General features: G+C 35.1%; 1 protein-coding gene across 1 annotated transcript in view; it reads right to left on the bottom strand.

The window, feature by feature from the left end:
- Nucleotides 1–24,901, bottom strand: part of ELP4 (elongator acetyltransferase complex subunit 4) — a gene marked incomplete at its 5' end in the record, with an annotated part of 152,710 nt that overhangs the window by 60,800 nt on the left and 67,009 nt on the right. Inside the window, one exon of the mRNA XM_082000501.1 lies at nt 22,795–22,901. Coding sequence (XP_081856627.1) covers nt 22,795–22,901 — 107 coding nt within the window. The remainder of the gene's footprint in view (nt 1–22,794; nt 22,902–24,901) is intronic.

The raw sequence follows: 24,901 nt of genomic DNA on the forward strand, positions 1-24,901 counted from the left end.
TGATAATGCTATCCTCTGCCACTTCGTATAGGTAGTGGTATATGTGTCACTGGAATTCAGGGCTAATTCTGATATTCCTACTAGTTCTTACATCATTTGCTCCACAGGGCTCTGAAATCATACACTTCAAGTATTATTTATAGTCCAATCAAGAAGGAAATCAACTACATTGCTTTTTTATGTCACTTGCTTTTTATGACTCATTTATGTTATGGCTACCAGGACAAATAGATCTAGCTGACATTGGTGGTTGTGTGTTTGTGAAAACATCCTTCATGAAAACTGTACTTCTAAATCACATGAGACCTCAATCAAGTTTATATTAACAGTCAGGGTAGTCGCAGTATTCTTGCACAAAACGCAGCAGCTGAAAGCGGATAGTCAAACTAAGGAACTAAAACAAGAAGTGTAAGAAGTCTCAAAAACCCCTCAACAGATCCATGACTTTCCTAATGCTGGCTATAAGAATGTACAGTGAATTTCTCAAAAGTTAAATAGCATCATAAAAATCAAGAAGAAAGCAATACTTCTTCCCTTAGAACACTCCTAATAGGTAACTTTTCTCCCCAGTCCTTATATTTTATGCTTCCCTTGTCAAGACCTGAATTATTTCTCTGCAGTCTTTTTCTCTGTCATCTTGATAAATCCAGGCATATTCTAAACATTACTGCAAAAGTTATTTTCCTAGACCAGAGCTTTGGTCAGGAACACCAACCTCCCTCTGCCCTTCTATTACCCCATTTTTTACGACTGAAGCAAATACAAACCACATCTTAATTTTCATGGTCCTTGCAATTTAACATCACTTTATATATCACCTCTTAATCAGCAGCATACTTACTCTCTATTTGTGAAATCTATTTCCTGCTTTCACTTCTTAGGTTTGGGATGCTCTGCACAGGAAAATTCACAAAACCGTCTCATTATACTCCTTCAAAATTCCTCTTCAAAATTTCCTCTTCTATGAAAACCTCTTCTCTCATAGAACTTGCATGCTGAACTAAGTGAAGTCTTAGGCTATGTTGGCAAAATCCTAACACAGCAAGTTACTGACTTTTGCCTCTGCTTAAGAAGATAAGGATTGGCACTGTTAGCCTGAACAGCTCTCCCAGCCTCATCCTAATAGAGCTATAAAACACTATTCTTGCTGCAGCCAAAGGATTAGAGATAGGGTCAGGGTATGTGTGTGTATGTGTACGTGTAGGTCTCTCCACAGTAGAATTAATTTTCTTTGCACAATCTCACCTGTAGTGGCAAACAGAGTCAAAAGTCATGACTTGCTGAACCCTTCTCCAGCTTTCTCTCCTGACATTGTCTTTTTTTTCCTTCCCTTCTCTTTGTAAAAGGAACAGGAGAAAATGCAAGGTTTTTCCTCTTCCTGTACATCTCAGTTGCACTAGAAGTTTTTGATTGCTGCAGGGCTTGGCAAAGATGAAGGCGGCAACCATATAGAGAAAAAAGATTGAAAGTTCCTGAGGGGCTGCTAGAGAAGGAGGTAGTATTAGGAAAATGGCATTTTAGAAGAGAGGGAGAGAGAGAAACCAGGAGAGTTAGACCAGGAGCAAGCTTTTGTCCAGCTAAGATATGGGACTATGGAGACTCCTTTAGCCTTAACCATTAGTCCAGAACTACAAGGACTGAGATCTAGGTTTTCATGACAGACTTAGAAGAACAAATAAACCCAGTTCACTCAACAAAGCAACACACCACCCTTCTAATGGTTGAGAAGGCACTTCTTTGCAAGGGAGTGAGAGGTGTACTTTAACAGTGAGATCTACTAACCATCTGTGCTGTTGTGTGGGGCCTGGCATGGTTAGGACCCCAAAATCCTCTTTACAAATAAGGATATAGGAATCATCCTGGACCTGAATTTGCAAACGAAGCATAAGATTAAGGTGGGCCACCGTACTTTCTGTTGTGCATAGAGAAACCCTGACAGTAAGAATCCTCGGTTCTTTGGTGCTTCATGACTCCAACTGACAGTGGGTTTGTCTTCTTTTGAAGCAGATTTATCTAACCAGGGTCCCTAAACATTACAGACAAAATGAACTGAATAAGCAACGGTGACACTGTTCATAACTCATCTGCCTTATATAATCTACAATGAGATTTGATGTGACTAAGTAGGCCTTCCTCCAAAAAAGTGCCGAGGCAACAGAAGACTGAAGGTGAAAAATCCGGAAAAGGGAAATGGTTCATAGATTTCCGCTGAGAGGAGGAAAGGCAGTGTGATGAAACACCTGAATCAATAGCCCTGCATCAATAAAAGTGGTTGGACTGATACGTTTTTCTGTTCTTTGTGATTGAAGCCAGTCTTTGAATATTTATGAGGAACGGGCTTCAGTCTGTACAAAAAGCTTTTTTCTGTCTTTGTCTTCATGGGCTCTAGGAAGAAGCAAAGACAACTAAGGATAAGCCTAGAATTTTTAATGTTATGTAGAACTTTCATCAGTTGTGGAGCTAAATGAAACAATTCATCAAACAGTAGTTTTCCAACCAGAGATTGCATTTCTTTTGGCAAATCAACACTATTAAGTCACAACGACTCTTATGTTGCTAGGGAGTTCAGACAATGGTCAGTGGCAGTGCCCACAGCATTTGAAGCACCTTGATTTGAAGTTCTGGATGTCAGCTGAACTTTCATCCCAGAGGATAGAGAATCCTCCTTTGAATCTCTAGGACATAAGACTGACTATCTGGCTTTCTTTTGTTAACGAGTTCATATTCACAGCAAGCCAACAGAGTCTGGTTGCTAATCAAGTGTAGCAGTAAAGAAGTTAAGGCATTAATCTAGCTGCTAAAGGCATTCCAGTATTTGGAGTCTTCGTCTGAAAAGCAAGATTACTTGGATTTTCCTATCATGATTCTTAAAACAAAGATGAGGAAGATGGGCAGATGAAGAAGAAAACAGGATGAACAGGAACATCAGCCAAAAAATAGTGACCACAGCTCAAAGATATAAACAGCATTATATAAAGAATATACATCACAACGGCTGTCTATGTGGCCTGATTTATCACTTTACATCTAGTTCTATTTACTTAATTTTTACAGAGTTTGTAACTCTATATAAAGTACATCCCAACATTAAAACTTACAGTATGAGTGTTGCTAATTAAACATTTTTCAATAGCTCTCTTGATGTATCGTAGTCTTGTAAATTCAACATTGGAAAGTAGATCAACATCTACAAAATGTTAAGACCTTGTTTTTAAAAATGAATGGCTGCCCAAAATTACCTTTGAAACACAAACATGGCAACATATAACAACATCACAATGTATTGACAGACTGCTCTCATGGAAAAATCACTATGCCATTTCAAGAGGGGATGCTATAACTGTTTTGGTGGTTTTCTGTTCTATTAGATGCAACACCACTTTTTGCATGCTATCTTCTACTAGCTCTTATACTTTTTTCAAGACTTTTGTATAAATCAGTCATTATGAGGAGCACTCTGGTAATTAGTATTGTTTGCTCTGACATAGATAATACCTGATGAAACCTAAAATTCATTCAAAGTCCCATATATTCTCTCAGCCATGTGCCTTAACTTTATTTTGAACTGACAGCACAGTCTTATCACATAGGCATTTAGGATATACTATTAGTATTTTAAGCCAAATAACCTGAACAATGATCAGGTCTTTCTTAAACTAGTATGTAAACACTTGCAGAGTTCAATAAATCCCTTTCTCCCCAAAAGATGTTTCTCTCTCTAGATATACTCATGTCCTTTCTTTCATACTTCAAAAAATTTAGTACAATTGACACACTGTGACCATTTACTGTTATGCCTATGTTGGCACTTGCTCTTATAAAATTCCTGGGGTCAACTTTAGCCAAGCCAAAGTATCCTTGTTTTTAATTGTAATTGTAATCCAATCCCTAAGATTCATCCCGTTCTCAAATGATGTCTCTGCTATTATTTTACTTTCTGACTACCTGATTTTTTCTAAGTAATGGGTTTGAGTTTTACAGACATATCAACCAAATGCTTATGCAGCATTGTATTGATTCCATTTGCACAAACACATGCAGGGTCTGCTCCGTTTCACAAATGAGCAGTCTCTGCAGTAGTTTCCTGTACACAGGTCTCATTGCTTGCAAAAAAAAAACCAAAATGAGTTTTTTTCCACATTTTTACATAAGGTTTTTAGTCAATGGTAAGTTTGACTTGACAGTTTCCTAATACGTGTCATATCTCAGGAATCAGTGTTATGTGTGGTCCATGAAGTAGTTTTCAAAAGATCAATACTATGTGAAGTTTTATCAACACAACAAGGAGACTTACATATTCTCTTTTTTTAAAAAAATTACTATTTTTTGGGAAGAAGTTTAAAATCTATTCTATTTTCTGTCTCCAAAAGCAATAATTTGATTTCAAGTGGATTTTAAAATTATGCCTCTGTAATACAAAGGCATTGTAATGATCTCTTCTTCCTTCTACAATAACAAAGCTGTTATGAATCACTGCAGTGTGTGTAGATATGGAAATTGATGGGGAAGCCGTCCTTGAATTACAGACTAGATTTGCATCAACTTCATCCGCTGTTTATGACATTTTAATGTCTTGAACGATTCTTAACGGTGGCTTCACTGCTGTAAGTATATAAATATTACCTGAAATTTTTTTTATATACTTAATTATTTTATATACTTAATATTGCTAGGTCCTATGGGTATTCATGCACCCTAAGTAACTACAGCAATCCCAAATCCACTAATGTATGATCAGAGACGGATTATGATAAATAAGTTTACTATTCAACCTTCCTGTTTATAAGAACATATATAGTTAAGTATATAAAAAAATGTTCAGGTAATATTTAATTTGAACTTGGGAAACATTCATATATTGGTCTTACAAGAAACAACCCTAGCCGAAGTGACCGCCTCCACATAGGAATCTGTGATTCCTGCTGTTTGTCGTATCTTGATATTTTAGAAGGCTACCATAATAGTTATCTATTTTATAAATTTATTTAGGATGCAAATTTCCAGCATAACTTGCATTCAATTTTTCAAAACAGGAAATATTTATTTTTCATATATAAAAACATCAATTGTATGCCAACAGTCTTGTCTGATACTGATTTAAAATGTTTCAGAGATAGGTACTGCACTTTTAAAGCCTAAAATGCTGTGCACAAGTCACATTCAAGAGACCAGAGAAATTTTATGATCTAGCTTGGGAACTACTAACTTCCAGTGGAAAGACATCCTGAGATATGATACCATTTATACATCCCATATTGTGTGTTATATTCAAATGTGCAAGCACTTAAAGCCTATGTCAGCAATGGTTGAAACGGTTGAATTATAACAACTGTATCAACAGACATCACTCACCATAAATAAATACACGGAAATACTTTTTTTTACTAAAAGAACCTTTTTTTTTCCTGTAAATACTTTGCACAGGACCATCTAATGATCTTATTTAGATTAATATAGAGAAGTTGCTTGGAAGAGATTACAAATAACTGCATTTTTATCTTAAAATGTAACGGTCAATGACTACTATAACTGCACGTAAGTACATTTACAGATCCTACAGCCAGAACTAGTTGGGGATGAGGGCATAACTGGGTGTGAGAAGACGAATGAAATAAATTTAAGTGTACAATTAAAGTTGACAAGATTATTAAAAAAAAAGTCAGATCTCTTTATAAAGCTTGCTGCTTATTTTAAAAAAATATAATACATTAATTTTTCTCATTTTGGGCAGCTTCACTGTATCTCTCTTGAATATCTAAGATGATACATGAAATAATCGTACTACATAATTATGTTTAACAAATGATGTAAAACTGCAAGATACACATAAGTGATAGGAAGTAGTAACTGACAGGAAATCATGCTTACGATGTTACCAATCTAATTTAGTCAATAATTTCAATCTCAGATCTTTTGTAAATACACCAGGCTAAGTCATCAGCACATATCAGGACACTATGACCTATTTGCTAACAAAACCAGTGCGGATAACAAAGTATCTTGAACACTTTAATACATAGATTCATTTTAAAAAATCTTTATTAGGGCTACCTTAAGAATTAGGAAGTGGTCAACAAACTTAGTCCCCAAAGTATAGCTGGTCAAGCTACCATGTATTTAAGATATTACTAATCTTAAGTTTTCATTGAAGTCATAAGTCATAAACCATTCTTGGTTAATTAACACGGCTGAATTCACCAGAAGTCAAGATCATAGTACTATAAAACTGCATGTTATAAATCCAGCAATCTGTCTTTTCAGTCACTGCTACTCAGTACTCGCAGAAAGAAGCTGTCACATACACTCCTAGATAAACAAAAAACTGTCGCATAGAAACTATCTAAGAAACCAAAATTGGAATATTGAAACCAAAAAAGAAAACCTAAGCACGGAGAAGTGACTAAAGGGCTCAGACTAACACAGGAGAATTGATCAAGACAAGTACATACATACTCGTACGTCATCATAAGCAAAATAATCTTTTTTTACAGACAATGTTTTCAAGAATCAGCGGTTCGCCAATGTTTCAAGATTTAGATTTAAATATATATTAATAATATACCAGACTGTTATGCTCTTTATTTTTAAAATTATTTTAAAAACTGTAACCGCTTCTATTGTCAGATTTGTAAGTTTTTGCATAAAAATAGAAAATGTCTAAGTAACTTCCTTTTAGGAATCTATTGATAACCTAGCATAAACTCCTTTTAAGCAAGATTAAAGAAAAACTCTCTAACCAGCATCAATCCTTACTTTAGTGTGAATAACAGGATGCAAACTTTTCATTTTTCAAACTGTTGAGGAATTTGCAGACCCAAACAATCCAAATCATTCTCTCGTAATTTCTTTGGTGCTGCAGTGGTTAACAGGATGGCACTCCTCTGCCACCTCTACACCCCTTTAATATTGTTGTATAGACCATTAAAACAGTATAGCTATTTAACACATAATAGCATAGGCCTGAAAAGGATCTCATTTTTTTATGACAATTGTTTCTTCTGATGTGGACAAAAACTATTATATATGAGGAAGATCATCATGCCAAGTGATAGCATAAATCTTTCGATGGCACACAGGAAAGAATACAGAAGAAAATCTCAAATTCAGACTAAAAATGTAAGAAGCTATTTTTTAAGAAGTCATGACTATTACCAAGGGAAAAAACAAAGTTCTGGAATCATGTACCAAACCAAATAGTTACTACAAGAACATGTTGAGGCAATATGATGCAAACAGCTCTGGTTAAGTGGGTGCTCTGCTTGGGCTACCAGGTCTAACATGGCAATATTGCTTTTTGTATCCATGAGAGCTGGTTTAGACATAGCAGCCTCTACACAGGGCACTGTGTTGTGCCATAGAGATACACTCAAAGAAAAAAGGTTGAGAACAAAGTTAATTACAATAAATAAATGAATACATATGGAAAGCAGGACATAAATTATGGGTAGATTTAGTACGCTGCTACTGTAAGAAGTGAACTCAACATGGTTGTGTGGCTGAGTTGTTATTCCCTGCATTCAGAGCACTGGTAACTAACATTAATGATTTATATATTCAAAAGGGTCCTGATTCTTCTAGACTAGTTGGCTGGAAATGCTACAGAAAGCACGATACCCATATTACTTAGCTTCCTCTCCACAACTAAGACAGATACACGTACTACATTCAGCTGTCAAGCATTTCAACAAAATTATTAATTCAGCTTGAACTTAATCCGCTGAATGGAAGTGCTTGAAAAAATGTATTTCAGTTTTAAGGAAGGAGAGAAGTATGACTTGATGTGTCAAAAAGAAAATTAGGCTGATGGTCATGCCTTTATGAGTGCACCAATGAAACTCCCTTTTTCAGCAACAGGAATGGACTGTACTTATTTGAAAGGACAATTTGACTGCAGATCTTCATGCTTCTGTTGAAATACATAAATACAGCAAACCACACTGTTACACAAAACAGTGAGAAATCAAAACATATTCCAGAATGCCATTCTTCAGCATTTTCTATCTGGATTAACACAGAATCACAGAATATCTCAAGTTGCTAGGGACCCATATATCAAAATGGTGTACGTTTTAACTCAATATGTTGGAACTGTATCAGAAAATGACATAGAAATTATCTCCCTAGAAATAGAATTTTATTACCCTATTACCCTAACTATTCAGAAACTTTGTATTTGAACAAATTAATTATATCCAGTGAAGCTAATCATACACAACACTAATGACAAGTAGCACTCCTGATGACATAGCCTATTACTTAAATTATTATGATAAAAGTGACTCCATACAAAAAGGACAATACTTAGGAAAAAGCAATCCTAGAAAGCTTTTTACTCTGAAGAATATTTGAGTAATCCTGCACAGAAATAAAGGGTCTGTTTTGTCAGATCATATTTGCACAGACAGCTTTTAAACCAGTTAAGTATACACAATATGAATAAATTTACAATTTGGAAAAGAACGAAAAGGTTCTTATATGACAGAAGCGGATTTTGCTTTGTCATTCTTTCTTAGGTTCTGTGTTATCAAAATGCTCCAAGCAGGTGTAAGCTTTGGTAAAGGTCAACACAGTAACAGGCATCTTGTCTGATGTTTGACGAGCGCTACTGGTCTATTAATAGCATAACATTCTAACAAACAATACATGACGTTTTAAATACCTCTTGAATATTTTATCTCCTATACATCCAATATCACACTGGTTAATCTGAGAGAAGGAGTTTAACAGCTTAATGAATTACAGATTGGAAAATGCTTCACAAAACCAAAAGCTTTGGTTAGGGGAAAGTGATGCAGCAATGCATCTGAAAATAAGGAAATCTAAGGAAAAAAATAATCTCTGCCTATACATGCTTTGCTAAAAGTCCCTTGACACAAATAAAAGGATCCTCCCCAACATATGGAGGAGTTGCTATGCCCTTCCGGGGATGGTCTGTAGCTATGTTCACCTCAGGCACGCCAAGGAGAGGTGAATTGTCAAATGTAATTTCCATCATTGGGTGGTTTGGTTGAGGCAGATTAGTTGTACGCAATCATGATAGATAGTTTATCCCAGCCCCAAACTGCCGCTTGGGAAATCTTGCACGCAAACGAACAGAAACTCAGTCATTATTAGTGTCAAGTAGGTACACAGAGGCAAAATTTGGTTGGCAGCCAGGCAAGATGAATCAAGGCGAAAAAGTGACCAATTGCATGTTCAAAATGGAAATTGATAGGCATGTTGTAGTTTGGAAAGATTTTAAACACCAGAAAAAGTCATACATTATTAATTATTCAGAGATAAATATTTAAAAAGTCTTTCTCTACGAAGAAATACAATTTTTTAAGTCAATGTAAATTACATGTATAGTGTCCTAATTTTAAGCTTCTTTATCCCAGAAGCTTCACTATGACAGTTCAGAGCACTTCTTCTTATGTAACTTTAAATATTCCTGTTCAGTAAAAATACTGCAAATTAAAAATTATCCACCAAACAAACATTTTTAAAACAAGAGGTGTATTAGTTTTGCTCAATTATTTGTAAGCAAAGCAACCATTGGCATCTCTCCCAGTGGAGTATAATGGTCATATTTATCACCCTTACCTTTTCAAAGGTACCTAAATATTTAATGAACAAAACAGTAAAATCCACCTGTGTGAGCAATCACAATCCTTGGTTCCCTAATAAATAGCAAAAAATTGCTAAAAGAGAATGTCCTCAAGTTTCATTGCCTGAAGTGATATGCTCTGACAAATCTAACAGCTCTTTCTGTGTCATTCCTAATGCACTTGTCACTCAGTATTATCCATCCTCATTAATGACAATGGGAAAGTTTATCTTGGGAACACGTTTTAAATCATCCACTCTTTACAATGGGACCATGAAATCTCTTACAAAACATGAGGCGGGAACTACTCTGACAACAAAACCCCTTCCTGGCAGCTTTACTCTTAATTCCTGTTCAAGGAATAATGTGTTTATCATACAACCATACAGAACAATATATTAGATGAAACTTGAAACAAGAATAGCTGGTTTGATTTTTCAAGATAGGAAGTCATTTTACAGTATTTTTATTATGCTGGGAACAGTAAATCTTTTGTGAATATAATTTTGTGCAGAACCATATGTCCTCTTTTAGAAAAAAAAAAGCTTAAAAAATACTCATAAAATAGTCTGAATATTCAGTAACTAAACACTTCATAGAAACGGCGATACTACTCTCAATAAAAATGATCTCTGCCTATTTCTGGCTTTGTACAAATTCTGCTTTATTTATAAATATTTTTACCAGATGTCTAGACTGTACATATAACAATACTCTAGATATATCTAATTTTCTCTAGTAAATATTCTGTTTTGATTATCAGCTCTGAAAACTGATACCCTCCTATGTCAATGCTATGCACTTACAACTGATGGAATGCAACTATTCACTTTACTTTGACTGCTCTAATGTAAAAACTGCAACGTCGATTGCTTCTCTTTTCATAATCTCATTTGTAACACCACCACCAACCTTCATAAAAGCAGCAGTTAACATAACTTACCTTCAAACACGTCTTCTCTTACTGCACCCTCAATAAATGCTAATCTCTTCGATCAATTCGTACAGTAACAATATAATTTCAAAACACAAACCCAAGAAACAAAAAGTAACAAAAAACAAATAAATGCTGCAAGAAAGTGTGCCAGATACACCTACTTGTGTGACCACAAACAACTCCTGAACTGAACATGCAGAATAATACTGTCCTAAAAGATGCAAATACACACCATGGTGTAGATGAGCAAGACAGGAGAGGCAAAAGTAGAAGAGATCATGGTATGCATATAATTTTTAGTTCAGACTAGATGAGGAAAATATGCTTCTTGTATAAGAATATAAGTAATCCACTGACAGAATCCTTTCAGTGTAATAACTCGTCTACCTTAGAGCCTTACTCGACAAACACAGCAAAAATTTTCCTTTGTTTAGGGGCATCTCAGTAATCTGAATCTAATTCTCATGGTTTTTTCAAAGCCAGAATGCCCTTCTCAGATCAGGGAAAAAACAACACAGATGCAAGTCCACCTCAAAACTGTCTTTTCCATACTCTAACTGTGGCCCTGAAAGTTCCTAAAGTAGCTCATGTTTTCTTAGGACAGGACAAGAACAAGCCAGTTCTTCCCTTACTGTTTTCACAAGTTTTCAAAACCAAAACATAGCAAAACATAAATTTTCATACTATTGCTCAAGAGTTTAGCAGGCAGTAGTGATTTGTCTTCTTACTCTGCAAAAACTCACTTTATTACAAAAAAAATGAGAAATAACGTAGCTTTTTATTTAACTGATGAGAAATGTGATACCTCAGCAGTAATTTCTTATCAAAATGTGAAAGAAACCTAAAAAGAACAAAACCTAAGCAGGACGCTAATAAAATAAAGCAAATATATATTAATGCCTAGATATTTAAAACTAGCTACTTTAATGATACAAATAGAAAAATAAAAATTAACCTCATACATTTAAAGATGTTCATAATTTACAAAACGCCTCTTTACTTAAGCAAAATGTGAATTCCATTTAACTATACAGCTCTTCAAAGCATCAGGAATCTCCTTTTAGTTACTGGAATATCTGCACACATTCAATATTTATGCTGTCTTCCTCTCTATCCATTTTTAAACAGAATTAAAGGAGTAGCTAAAACTCTGCCAATAAAATGACAGGAAGGCTATTTTTAGTCTAGATGATGTAGACGAAGCACAAACAGCCCATGGCTATGCTACTATTGAGGATCAGATCTAAATACAAGTATTAGATTTCCTCCTTATTAATTCCTTATTTTAACAACAGCAATAATTACAATTGAAGTACAGTTCGTATCTTTTAATAAACAGTCATCCTAGAAGAATTTTTCCCTATATTATAGCAGCAAAAGCTCATATAACTCCTGTCACACTAGTCTCTGGTAGCAAAAGGTTTGTGAAAGGGCATTTGAGGCAGCATAGGAAACCTGTAATCTGCCCAATTACAAAGCCTTATACCAAAAGGTGAGACGTACTGATTAAGAAGTATATGGTGTTGCCTCAGGGGCTTTAGATTGCAGACTTAAGACATAATTGACTTAAGAGTTCTAAACACTACAGTGTTTATTGATTAAGCAACACATTACTACATCCTTAATAAATCAATGAGAGAAGAGATGCAACCGATGGCTAACGCTACATAATAAGGAGCTGAAAATAAAATGCTGCTCAATTAGTAACATATGGCAGCTCAAGTGGCTGAGGGATGTGTTTATTCTATACATAGTATATATCAAGATGGGTACAAGCTGTGGTTATATCTACAAGCAGACTTTCCCTGGTCAGTCCCGAGACTGTAGCTTCACCATACCCTAGCTCGTTCCTCCTGTCCATCTGCAAGTGAGCACTACCAATTCAGGACACCCATAGCTTTAAGCCAAAAAACCAACACCCAGATCAAGGTCTTCCTGAGTTTACTCTTTTTCACTCTAATATGACACATGAGATTTAAAATAAAAAGTGGTGAATATTGTATTAAATCATTATATTCTGCTATACTTTCTGCCAATATGCAGGTAACCGTACAAATTTCAGGTTGCACATAGAAGCCCTTAAAAGCAAGAAATACCAGTGAGACTCAGTACACAAGCAAAACTTTTCCTCTTGTTCATCTAACTGTGTGTTGGCTCAAAAATAAAAGCAACGAAGGGTTGCATGTCCAAAAACTATACTGGAACACTGTAATCCTTGACTGAGAACAGTGGATTGCAACCACCGTTCAAGTTTTTCTGCCATTCCATTCACAGACCCCAAGCCTATCTGCCAACTGCACAGTTCTTAACTCCTCCAGCCGGAGAGTCTGGAGCCAACCCAATGACAAGGCAGGTCACTATATAGCTGTTATCCAAACACGGGAAATGTTTTGCTTACAAATACACCATTAAGATTCTGTTCAAACCCTCAGCAGATATTCTGGGTATATCATGGAGACATCAGAAGTCTCCTCAAGAGTCAGCTACCATGGCCAAGTCATCCACCTCTTTTTCAGAACAAGTGAATGTACAGCTCACTATCAAAGATTACTAAAGATCTTAAAACTTTAAATATTAAGCAGTCAGGTTATTTTAAGAAAAGCAAGCACTGTTTTGGATGGAAGACGAAATTGATTTCTCTTGCATAACAATAATCACATCCTCCCACTTAAAAGTGATAAACTGTTTTTTTGTTTCTGTTTTCTGCTTTTACTTTTAAACGTGACTCAAGCAGACACACTGCCCAAAGATTAGTGATTTAATATGAGAAAAAGGTAAGTCCATTTGGTAACTGTTTTGTAAACATGAATTTTATGAACGTGTGTTATGAACTGAGTGAAAACTCTTCAGTAATTTTTGCTATAGCATACTTGAAGCAGGACAAAAGACGACAAAGGGCCCACAGACAGTATTTTCATAAGCTAAAAACCATAGGTTTCTCAAAACTTAAATACCTGAAGTGAGGCATTTAAAGTGAATTATTGTCAGTGAGTGCTATCAGCTGTTTTCTCGAAGTCAAGCAGCCTATGGCTGGTATAAGTTGGCACCTAAATTTGCTTTATTTATTTATATATTTATGGACATCAATACAAAGCTTTGGTCATTGTACACTATACAATTACTGCTCACTTTCTTCAGAAGGAAGGAATGAGGAAAGAGGGAGCTGAACTGTTACTTGGTAATATGATTCAAATTCAAGATATTAATCTGAAGGGCGTTAATACTGTGTTAATGTTAAGATGGCCAGAAATACCCCTTTAACTGCAATAAATAATATTTTTCTTCTTGGAGACAGTCTCATTTTGTATTTCAAAAGCAATATGCAATGAGAAATTTTAAATTGCATGATGCATGATAATTGGATGACACATGACCCATGATCATGACACATTGAAAACCGTATGTAATACAACCAGGAAAAAGCAAATTTAAAAAAAATAAAAAACATGCAACTAAAACAACTGTGAGAAAGAGAGCAATAAAGATGGCATGACCAACATCTAAGTTTATTTATGCCTTAGGCACCATAGTCCTCAGCCATTTTGCTTATGACAATCTACTTTTTGCACACTCCTCTTGGCCAGGAATATAAAAATAAAATGTACTCTGGAATTCAGTCACAAATAATACCCCATAATTTGGCCAAAGCAAAAAGGAGTATTTGCACAACAGTTATAGAATGTTTTTCCTTCTTCTACAGTACTTTGCAGTCTATGCATATTTTTTTCCTCCTGTCTCTTTTTGGCACTTTTGTTAAGTTTTAGACTAAGAACAATAAAACTAGTTTGCTCTCAATAAAAGTAATAAAAAAAAAGTTCCTGTATGTTAACAGTTCAGTAAAGGGTAATATTCTTTGTAAATCAGTAAAGTAAATAGATCAGCAGAATTATGCAGAACAGTTTTTGTAGAGGTGAAAAATTTAAAGAAACCATGAATTTGTGGTTTCCTTACAGATTTACGTTCATCCAAAATCACTCATATTTTCCCAAGACTGGAAATGTTAACCCTCGATCTTGAATTCGCAAAATTACAATAAAACATTTTGGAATTTGTTCGATTAAGCATGTTACTAATCATAGCAAACATATGGCAACATTGCTCTGTTTCCCTACAAAATTACGTTTTAACCCCTTCCAAGTTTTAGATGGGGCTATCTTGCAGTTTCCTAGTTTGCAGAGTACTTTGAAGCATTTTCTACCCAAAGATTAATTCTCAAAAGCGTAACAAACAGTACTGAGACAAGAAGATCCAGAGGGATGCCCATCTTCTATGTGGAGATGTAAAATCATCCTATTCTCATTCTTTTCAGTAACAGCCCTGAACTCCTACTTTAATGCATTTCAAAAAGGTTCAGGTATGAGGTAGACCTGTGGTTGAGAAAATGTGACTTCCTATAAGCTTTAGTTTTTATTTTCCTGCATTTACAGAGAGATATATAAAATTCAGAGATCTGCTTTACTGTGTAATGGCATGATTGAATCTGTTATTCTTTGCAAAGTGAGAACATTATACAATTATGAAATATAAATTTTTTATTACAAGTTGGTGGTATTTTAAAGAGCCTTTAATGGAGATGGCAGTCGTTTCCTGCTGAGAACTCCTATGAATATGGTGCTTAACTCTTTTTGCTTCTTAAACACTCACCATCAATATCTTGCTAACTTACACCCACAGACCTTTGTCTAAAAAGCACTATCACTCTAGTTAAAAGTATAATGCTTGTAGATAAAGAGTTTTTTAACCTTTACCAACCAACATTTTCACGAAAGATCTCTTTAGCCTACCTGTCTTCTAATACTAAGAAAGTGGGAATATGTCAACTACTTTATTTGTCTGGCAAATACAAGGTAAATTGACCCATTTATTTACAAGCTGAACAAGGCCAATCCATTTCATGCTGCAGCACTGACCCTTAACACAGATCCTGTGAATGAGCAGTCCATTACAATATGTACCAGTGCCCTTTAATTGCATTAATGGCTTTGTTGCATGTTCTTCCATGGCAGCATCACAATTATGGTATAAATATTTCTAAACAACATAATTATTTGTTTAAATAGAAACATATATGAGTTCTGTTTATTGACAAGGAACTGCAGATGCACTGTATTTATTACAAGTGTTAGAATGGAGCCCTCATGTTATACTTGTATAATGTCAAAAAACCCATCAACCAAAATCAATTATGAAATAAATTTAAAGATATTATAAATCTTCATGTGCAATCTAAACGTTAATGGCACCTTCCTGTATTAGTCTTCAGAATTTACATTACTGGGTATTATGCAATAAGAAGGTGGTACTTTCAAATTATATTTTTCCACCTGTTCACAAGATACAAGTGTTCTGAAATTCCATATACCGAGTAAAACTGTTACTAGATTTCAGTTCTATGTACCATCAGCATTCAGAAGGTTTTGTGTTTTTAAACAGGAGCACTCAAAGTATTGTTTTACCTCAAATTATTATAATTTAAAAGTAATCTCCCAAATCTTTATCTAAATTCCACTGTCACAATTTTAAACACGTTTATTTATTCAAAATTGTTTGAAAGAATGTAATACATTTTTGACAGGCAGCCTTTTACAATATTGAAATCAAATCCTTGATTTCATCAAACCCTTCATATTCTGTGCCTTATTCCTGGAAGGCTCATGCCAAAATGATTCAGTTTGATTTTCTTTAACAATGGTAGGTTGGCTTGACAGCATCTGACAAAACAATTCAGTGAAGTACACCATACCAGGTAAAGAGAACCTGAACTGGCTACTAGATGAAATAATGCAGAATGGAGCTTGGAATTAATAATTAGTTTTGCAGGAGAATCTTCTTGCAGTATTATTAATTTTAGATTATGAAGATGTTATGGTATTATAATTACTATCTTTTGATCTATGTTTAAATAAGCCAGTGGTAATGTCTTTATTAATATGATAGGGAAAATGGACAGGAAGAATCAGTGCAACAGTGCTTTGACTGACATAAATTTCAGCTAAATTTTATTACAATGTTTTACCTCTCTCTGGTAGAGAGCTCAGTTTTAAATGCAGAGTTCCCTGTGAGTCCCTGAGCTGAAGTGGAACATCCAGTACTAGGGTTTGCCAGGTATGATGCTAGCTGCTCAAGGCAGGCTGAGGAGAAAGAGAAGTTTTCCATGTGAGCCCCACAGGTACTTGTGTTCTCAAATACACGAGGACCAGATGCCTCATGTATTATTACATTAGAAAATTTAAAAAAATCACTTTCTGTAACACTTCAGAAAAGTTCTGTCTCACCTTTGAATGAGGAATAGCTGCAAAGTTTCATCCATGTTCGAGGCACGGGGCAGCCAGGCAGTCACCACCGTGTTACCCTCTGGCTTGGTAGAAGCAGGTTCCATTCTGAGGTTGCAAGGCCCTATAGCATGGGGTCAAGTCTTGTAATGGCCCCAGTGCATGCTCTTAAAATACAGAGCTGCTTTTATCTAGATACCGAAGTATATTTACTAAGCTTCCAATATTACAACATGTATTGTGTGCAATATATTAGTTTTGGTGTTACATTGTGTGAACTTTATCTCTGAGAAGAAGAATTCACTTCTGTATTTTACTGACCGATTGCTACAGAATTATCACCTTACTTAAATTTGTAATAAACCAATGTTTTGCCTTCTGTCAGCTCCCAGGCCCACATATTCCTTTTGTTAAAATATTGCCTAAAATAGTGCATTAAGTCAAAGGTATTTGTTATTTCAAAATTACACAACTTTATAAATGTCAGTGAAATATAATGAGGGCTAGGGTGAGTCATCAATGAAGGATGCTCTAATTTTCTTGGAAGAAGCCTACAAGAAGTGATAATATTACAGGTACAGTGGACACTTTCTAATTCTCACTGTTGCAGAGGTTGGTATGGCATGTATGCGTATTTTAAATACATGCTGATCCCATATGTACTGGTGACAGAGTTGATATGTTCCTCCAGCAGAAATAGCTCATGAAAAACCCTAAACGATTCTGTTAAAAAGTTCTAAACCTGTTCTTGATTCATTTAATGAATAATTACAAAATGTTCCCGGGAGCACAGTTCTGGCACTCAGTGACATCACCATCTCCTCATTCACTTAAGACCAAACTTGTGCTGCGCTAATACCACACTGAAGCACTGCAGACATCAGTTCCGACTTGGTGTTACCAATCTGTTTTGGTAAATGATCTATAGCAGTGGCTAATTGCACTTCACTTTTGCAAATAAGACGTTTACCACAGTATAGTCTAAAATAAGCAATGAAAAGGAATAGAATGAAAAAAAAAAAAGTAGAAATACAGAGATTTCAGATGGAAGCTACCTAAGATGTATTTCCTACTTTTAATTGCCAAATTCACCATCTTAAAAGAAAAGAGTTTTAAATCTTCGGAATGCCAATAGCGGACACATAACATACACATGAACATCTGGAGTTACAATTAAATCTTGCTAATTTTAGCAATCATTAATTTTCTTATAGTCCTTTATAGATAGATGAAGAAAGGACATTATTTTAATGCCTTTGGAATCATACAGTTATTTTTAATTCTATATAGACTCAATTGCTGGCTTTTGTGATTATGTTTCCTTCCAAAGACATACCCTTTTACTCTGGCAATTATCACCAGGAGAAATGCACCACGGAATGCTCCATAGTACCATATTGTATCTGCCTGCCACCAAGAAACCAGCAACTTTCCTGCCACAAGACTCCTCTAATTCTGACCCTTCCTGTTAGGAAAAACCTCTCAGAAAAGAATCCCCTGAACTCAAACATTAAGCTCTGGAAACTTATTTTTGCTGTGTGGCAATTCTTTATACGGTATATAACACTTGGTTTCAAACTGAGCTGCCCTTTAAAGACTTTTATTCTGGTTTACACAGGTGTTATACAGCCATTAAAAAGAAAATCATATTAGCTGGCTTTGATTTGTGTATTGATCCAAATAAAAAAAAATCACAACAACTATTTATTAGACAAACTATATTATACAACTTGTATAAAAAAAAAGCTTATTCTCTACACTATTAACATTGACTGTTACCTGAAGACTTCAAAAATTAGCAGTAAAGCAGAACTAGGGAATAAAAAAAACAACTCTCAAACTTTCCTTTTTGCAAACATTTATCTGCATTTTATCAAAAGTTGTAATTTTAAATACATAATTTCAGAGGTTTATGTCCACCAGACAGTAACAAAGGGAGTTAATCAAATATGAATCTTCTCCAACTGTCTTGTCAAACCAGGTAATGATGTTGTGCCAGCCAAACTCAGAGGGAACATGTGAAACAAATACAAAAGTAAACAGGCCTTAAGCTGCCCAAGGGAAAGTCAGCAAGATGGCAATTTCAATCATTTGGAATAATACTAAAGCAGCCTTAGGCTTTTCTCAGAATGGAAACATGTCACTGTTACTGCAATATTTCAACAAATCAGACTGCAAAAGAAAGGAACACTTATGTAATCGCAGCTGTGGAACAGTGCTTTACTCAACGGTGGGGTGGAAAATAATTAAGAGGAAATTCCCTTTTTGCGAGTAATTGTAAATGTACCTAACCTAACCTTAGAAATTTTGAGGTAAAAAAAAATCAAATTTAGGCACTGATTCCTTTCATTTTGGTACAGGAGGCTTCAGAACAATGAAAATAAAGTTCTATCAAATAAAACTATGAACATAATCTTCCTACAAGATTTAGAAAATGTTGATAAAAGTTACACTCAGAACTACAGACAAAGAAAAAAGCACTTGAAGAACAATTCCCTTGAAAAGTTTCATTAAGATGAACGGGTTTGTCATATCGTTTAACTGAGAAATCAAAAAATATTTCAAATATTTGGGGAACTTACCTAATCAGTAAACTTTCAGTATGTGTCTAGTCATGTAGCCATCTTTTAGTCAATCATCAGAAAATCAAAGGCAAATTGGCATGACTCAACCCAAACTTTAATACCGCATGATTGTGTCGTGTAAGCTTGTTTTGTGCGAGGGCTGCTGTGGTTTTAGCAGAGAGATTAACGACCGGACCTAAGCTGGCCTCCAAACCTTGCCCTGCTGATGCCTCAAGCCCTTTGAAGTCTGACCATCATACCTGGCAAAACAACAGTGGGAACTAGGCTGGTGTCAGATCTAATCAAGTTTCCTGCCTCAGCATAGCTAACTATGGGGTACACTAATTGGCCCAATTGCGGATTATACCTTTTGCTACAGATTCAAGACAATAATTTAGTCAAATGATGGTTTTTATCTCCTTCTAATTAAGATTCCAAAGTGGGAAGAAATAGGATTAGACAGGCTAACTTCAAAATTGTGTCCTTTAAAGTGGTATGCACGTAAGATAGACCTCTGATAATATTGCATATAATAATAGATGGCTAGTAGCTAACGTGTGAAGACTTGGGAAAGCTTGATATAGCTACTGCACCTTTTACCATAAACATTTAAATTTTCCTGGAAAGGGTCTACCTCATAATTTACAAATGGAAAATGAACACTCATAAATATTCATTAAAAACATTTTCATCCTGAATTATTAAAAAAATCCCTTTAGAATACATTTCAATCAATCTTATTTTGACGAGGAAGATACAAGACAAACTGAAACAGTTAAATGATTCTGCAGACTATCAAGAGGCAGAGTACCTCCCACAAAACCGCAATCTAATAAAATGGATTTGACATTTAAAGTTTTTTACTGATGAGGACCAAACCATAAAGAGTTATTTAACAGGTGAGCAATCCCTGAGATTGAGATGAGAAATGAGAAAATTCATGTCCCATGCCCTTATTTTAAACTGTAAAAAAAGAATGGTCTAGTGATGAAAACCCTTTTTTGAGAAATTTTTGCCACAAGTCATAGTTTGTGTATTTCTAACTTTTCTTATGTAATTTGATTTGAAAGTGGCATGTCAAGTAGAGGTCAAGATTTTTACCCTAAATTGTGCATATAACTAAGCAGAAGCCTTCCAAAAACTGTAATGTACTCCAAATATGTTTTAATTTCATATTTAAGCTACATACTAAAGAAGTCATAAACTTAGCTGTACTTTGTAGAAAGCACACTGTTGCTTGTAATGCACATTGTTGTGCTGCTTTATGTTTTTACCACCAGAACCAAACCTGACTGCTGACTCATCACATTCTATGTGCAGAAATCCATTTTAGAAGACTGTATTCACATCCCTTCTTAATTCAATTTTCCCTTGCTCCCATTTTCTTATTGACCTCATTGCACTAGTCAGTCTAGCTGTAGTCTGCCTCCCCTAATAGTATGAGGAAGAAAAACGTATGTATTATAGATCAGTGAAACATGTACAGGAAGATCACAGTAAGACAGTGATCTAGCATGTTCAAAAAGGGCTAGTTTGTGTCAGTTCAGCTTATAGAAAGCATATCTCTAACAAAACCTGAAGTTATTCAAAAGAGGCTGCAGCTGAGCAACGAAGGGAGAAATTATACAAGTGGGTCATCTACGCATGTCTAGGGCAGCAGGTTGTTTCAAGAGTTCCACTACACCACTGTTCCCAATGCTTCTGCCCCTTGGCTAATTCAATTCCTTTTACAGAGCCTCCTGCTAAGTTTTTTTTTTTTTTCCTTCCAAATTACATTACAAATTAGAATCCCAAATATGGCTGACGGAAAATATTATATTCTGAGTCAGGATTCATAGTGAGGAAAAAAATTTAAAAAATTCTAATTCCTAGCTATAATAAATATGAATTTACTATGCTGTGAAATGAGGGTGCACGCTTCTCTGCACTTCTGAAACAGTAAGAACATTTGTATTTTAAAACCAAGCACTGACTATTACGGTTTTTCTTTCTAACTTACTGCTCAAAAGCAGTTGTTAAAACGGTTTTAATACCTCACAATGCCTGGTTTCATTAACCGCATTCTCTGGAAAGTGAGTAACATTATAAAGGAATGTCTTTAGGAAAAAAGCCCTCCTTAACGTATTTGCCTTTTAGTGGCTTCTGAAGAGGATATCTCTACTTGAGAAACTTCTAGCACTCATGCAGAGATGACCTGCATGAAGAACTGGCTGCCTGATTAACTATTAACTACTCTCAATAGGATTAGATAATTAAAGACATTGATGACCATTAATTAGGAGGAGGGCACCTTAATTTGTCACTCGATAGGGCCTTTTCAATGATTTATAGGTTAGGGCTACTTGCAATTGTGAAGGGGAGGGGGCAGTGAAGAGAGAGAACCCTTAAGTTACCTTATCAAGTGGCCAGCTAAAAAGGGCAGAGGGTCAAATAAGGGCCAAAGTGGTCACTTAAGGGTGAAGTCCCAAACACCAAAGCAGTGCCAAGCCACATTGACCATCATTTGGTGATGGAGTAAAAAATATGCTAATTTATTGGTGGCAATTCTCTCTTTTTATGGTTTCAAGCAGTTAAGACAAGTGGCCTGCTTACGAGCTTTTCATCTGAAAAGAGATTAAACAAAATGGTTTGTCAGGGATGCTTGGCTGTTTTATGTCTTTGTTAAAAAAAAATTTGCCCAGACTGTACTGATGACTATCGCATCACCCCGAAAGCCATCTCCCATCTCTAAGCATTACTTGGTTAATAAATACATCAGCTCTAATTGCTTAATAGTGCTATGTTCATTTGCTCTTTAGCAAGATTAAAATGAAATACATCTTTTGTATTACTGCCTTATATCAGGACTGTCTGCATAAAGGTCACAGAAAAAAGTTTAAATTTAGTAGGAAATTTACTTAAGGACATTAGTGTAAATGATACTGTGTTTAAAATGACATAAAAGATCGAAAGGTGATTTCAGTAATGCAAAGAAAATGGTTTCTGAATACTGATAAGGACACTTATCCCTCATACCACACACAATTTTAGGCAGCATTATACATTAAAATCCCTCCACTGGGGTAATAACATGTAGCTACTTTCCCACCCACTAACACAAGTAAGAGCAAGTCATTAACATTTAATTAAATATGCTCCTGACATCCTTAGAAACATGTCACGCTTTGTTATTGAAGGTTGTGGCCTACTTTCTATGTACATTTTAAACCAAAATAAACTATTTATAACAGACCGATTTAGCGCAGCAAATGAGACATTTTTAATTAGAAGGCATATTACAGTGTTTTATAAACCCGTTCTGAGCAGCAAAACCAGAATGAAATGAATTTACAACATCTGATGCATATTTTATGTATTTCACAAAACGAAACATAAGAGATGGGATTAGCTCCACCTTTTGGGTTCTAAATAGTGAAACAAAACTGTTTCTCTTACCTCAATGGTGAACAGCTTTCTTTTTAATCTAAAAGCAAGGTCCTTCGTGTCTGACACATCACAGATCAAGCTGTTAAGCCGAGGAATCTGATGTACGTGAACCAAACCTTGTGGAAAGAAAGAGCAAAGGAGGGAAAAAAAATTACGAACGCTGTCATCCAGATGCATAAATTAGAGTCTTACAGCAGAATTCTGTATATTTACACACACTCATCCTCCCCTTTTTAAACTGGAGCTTACTACCAGGAGCAATGAAGCAAACGGTGCGATTATACTCAAGTAATCAAGCAGAATAAGATAAACAGAAATCCTTGTGCGAGGAAAACTAATTGCACTTTGGTACAGAAGTACAGATGTAAAGAGGGATCTTAATACTTGTCAAAACTACAGCCGGTTTCTGTGTGATTTTCTCTTGTATTTACAGTAAGCAAATATGGCTATCACCTTGCATGCTGCCCACGGCACCACTGAGTGATCTTTATTTTATTAAATGCACCAGTAAGCAGCCAGCAAAACAAGGCTTATGGGTTACCGATAACCACTGAAGCTCTACTGAGAAGTACTTCGTTTTGCACCCTGAAAATGACTTTTTAAAAGTTTCTGGAAAATACCGATTTAGATCACGCTTTTCAATACATTTTAACCCCTACGCCATCCTAGGAGAAACACGTTTTCTTCATGCAAGAGGCTTATAGAGCTGTTTAGATGTTTTTAACAGTACTAGGTGCACTGCAAGCTCTGCATTCTGTCAGCTGCAACTCAAGCTGATTTTTTGTGACAAGGACGCTGGATGGTTTTTGTGCAGCCTAATATAGTTTCTGAACAACCTAAGGGTGGTTTTCTACATCTGAAAACCAGGAGAATTCTACAGGGCTTCTCAATTACTGGCCTATATTTGCTATTCATAAAGCCAGCATCTCAATGGAAATACTGAATATTTAGAAAAGACACCTTACTTGAAAATGGCAGCTACGAGAAAGAAAATCCCAAACACTAAAACTCTAATTTAAAATAAGGCAAGTATTTTTTCAGGAGGTTTTTTTTTTTTTTTAAAAGAAGAATAAGGCCATAAAGTTTCCTAAAATTGAAATACTTCAAAAAGCATAATTTTTATGGGCACTAATTACAAAAATCCTCAATAACATTAGAAAAATATTTTTATACTTTGAAACCTTCTACCCCTGCCTCCAGTGTAGTGACATATACAATTATTTGTTTGGCTTTTGAGTTCAAAAAATAATGATTATATATAGGAAGAGCAGGTATAACACAGGGTTGCTTATATATAGTATTTTAAATATTTTTATTGAATGATCATCTATATAATTCTTTTGTTATTTTATTGACTTTTCAACCATCTAAATTTGCAGGTAGCTTAATAAAATTATTAATGCAGGATTCATTAAATAATGCAATAATAGAATAAAACTTCTCCTGAGTAATGTCAAAATCTCTCATCATCTGCAGTAAATAAATCAAGTTAAAATATATTCTTAAGCAAAAAGAATCCACAAAGTTAAAACTGTTAAAAATACCTGCTTTTAGAATGTTAAATTAATTAAATTAATGTTGTCTAAACCTCAAAAGCTATGTTTTGGCATAAAATGTTTATTAAGTAGTACCAAAAATGATTTAGCGTGTATTTTTACAGGAAACCAGGAAATAACTGCTAAAACACACGTTGTCTTAAAGGATCTCTTCAGTACTGGGAAAAGGAGTATCAAATTGACAGAATTATGTTAGCATAAACAAATGCCACATCACGATTATACAATTGGAAAAATAATGAGGCAAATCATTCTAGCTTTTGTTCACCATTTCTTTTTCATTCACCTTTTTTCAGATAATGAAATGTGCACTATTTTCTTTGGAAAAAAGATTTTTCTCTGATTTATTAATTACAGCCTGCATACACACAGTGGTGTCTCAACACCATCTTTGCTTCTTTTTCTATGTACACTTCTATGGAAAACACTGCCACAGTCTCACATGTTTACAGCAGGTTTCAGATAAGCAGTTTACTTTCAACTAAAGGTTCCCATTCAACTACAGTAGTATCACAATAATAATAGCTGTAATTTATGCACACTCGGAGCACCACTCCGGA

Source organism: Phaethon aethereus, assembly GCF_964289735.1.
Source record: "Phaethon aethereus genome assembly, chromosome: 5".
Classification (NCBI taxonomy): Eukaryota; Metazoa; Chordata; class Aves; order Phaethontiformes; family Phaethontidae; genus Phaethon; species Phaethon aethereus.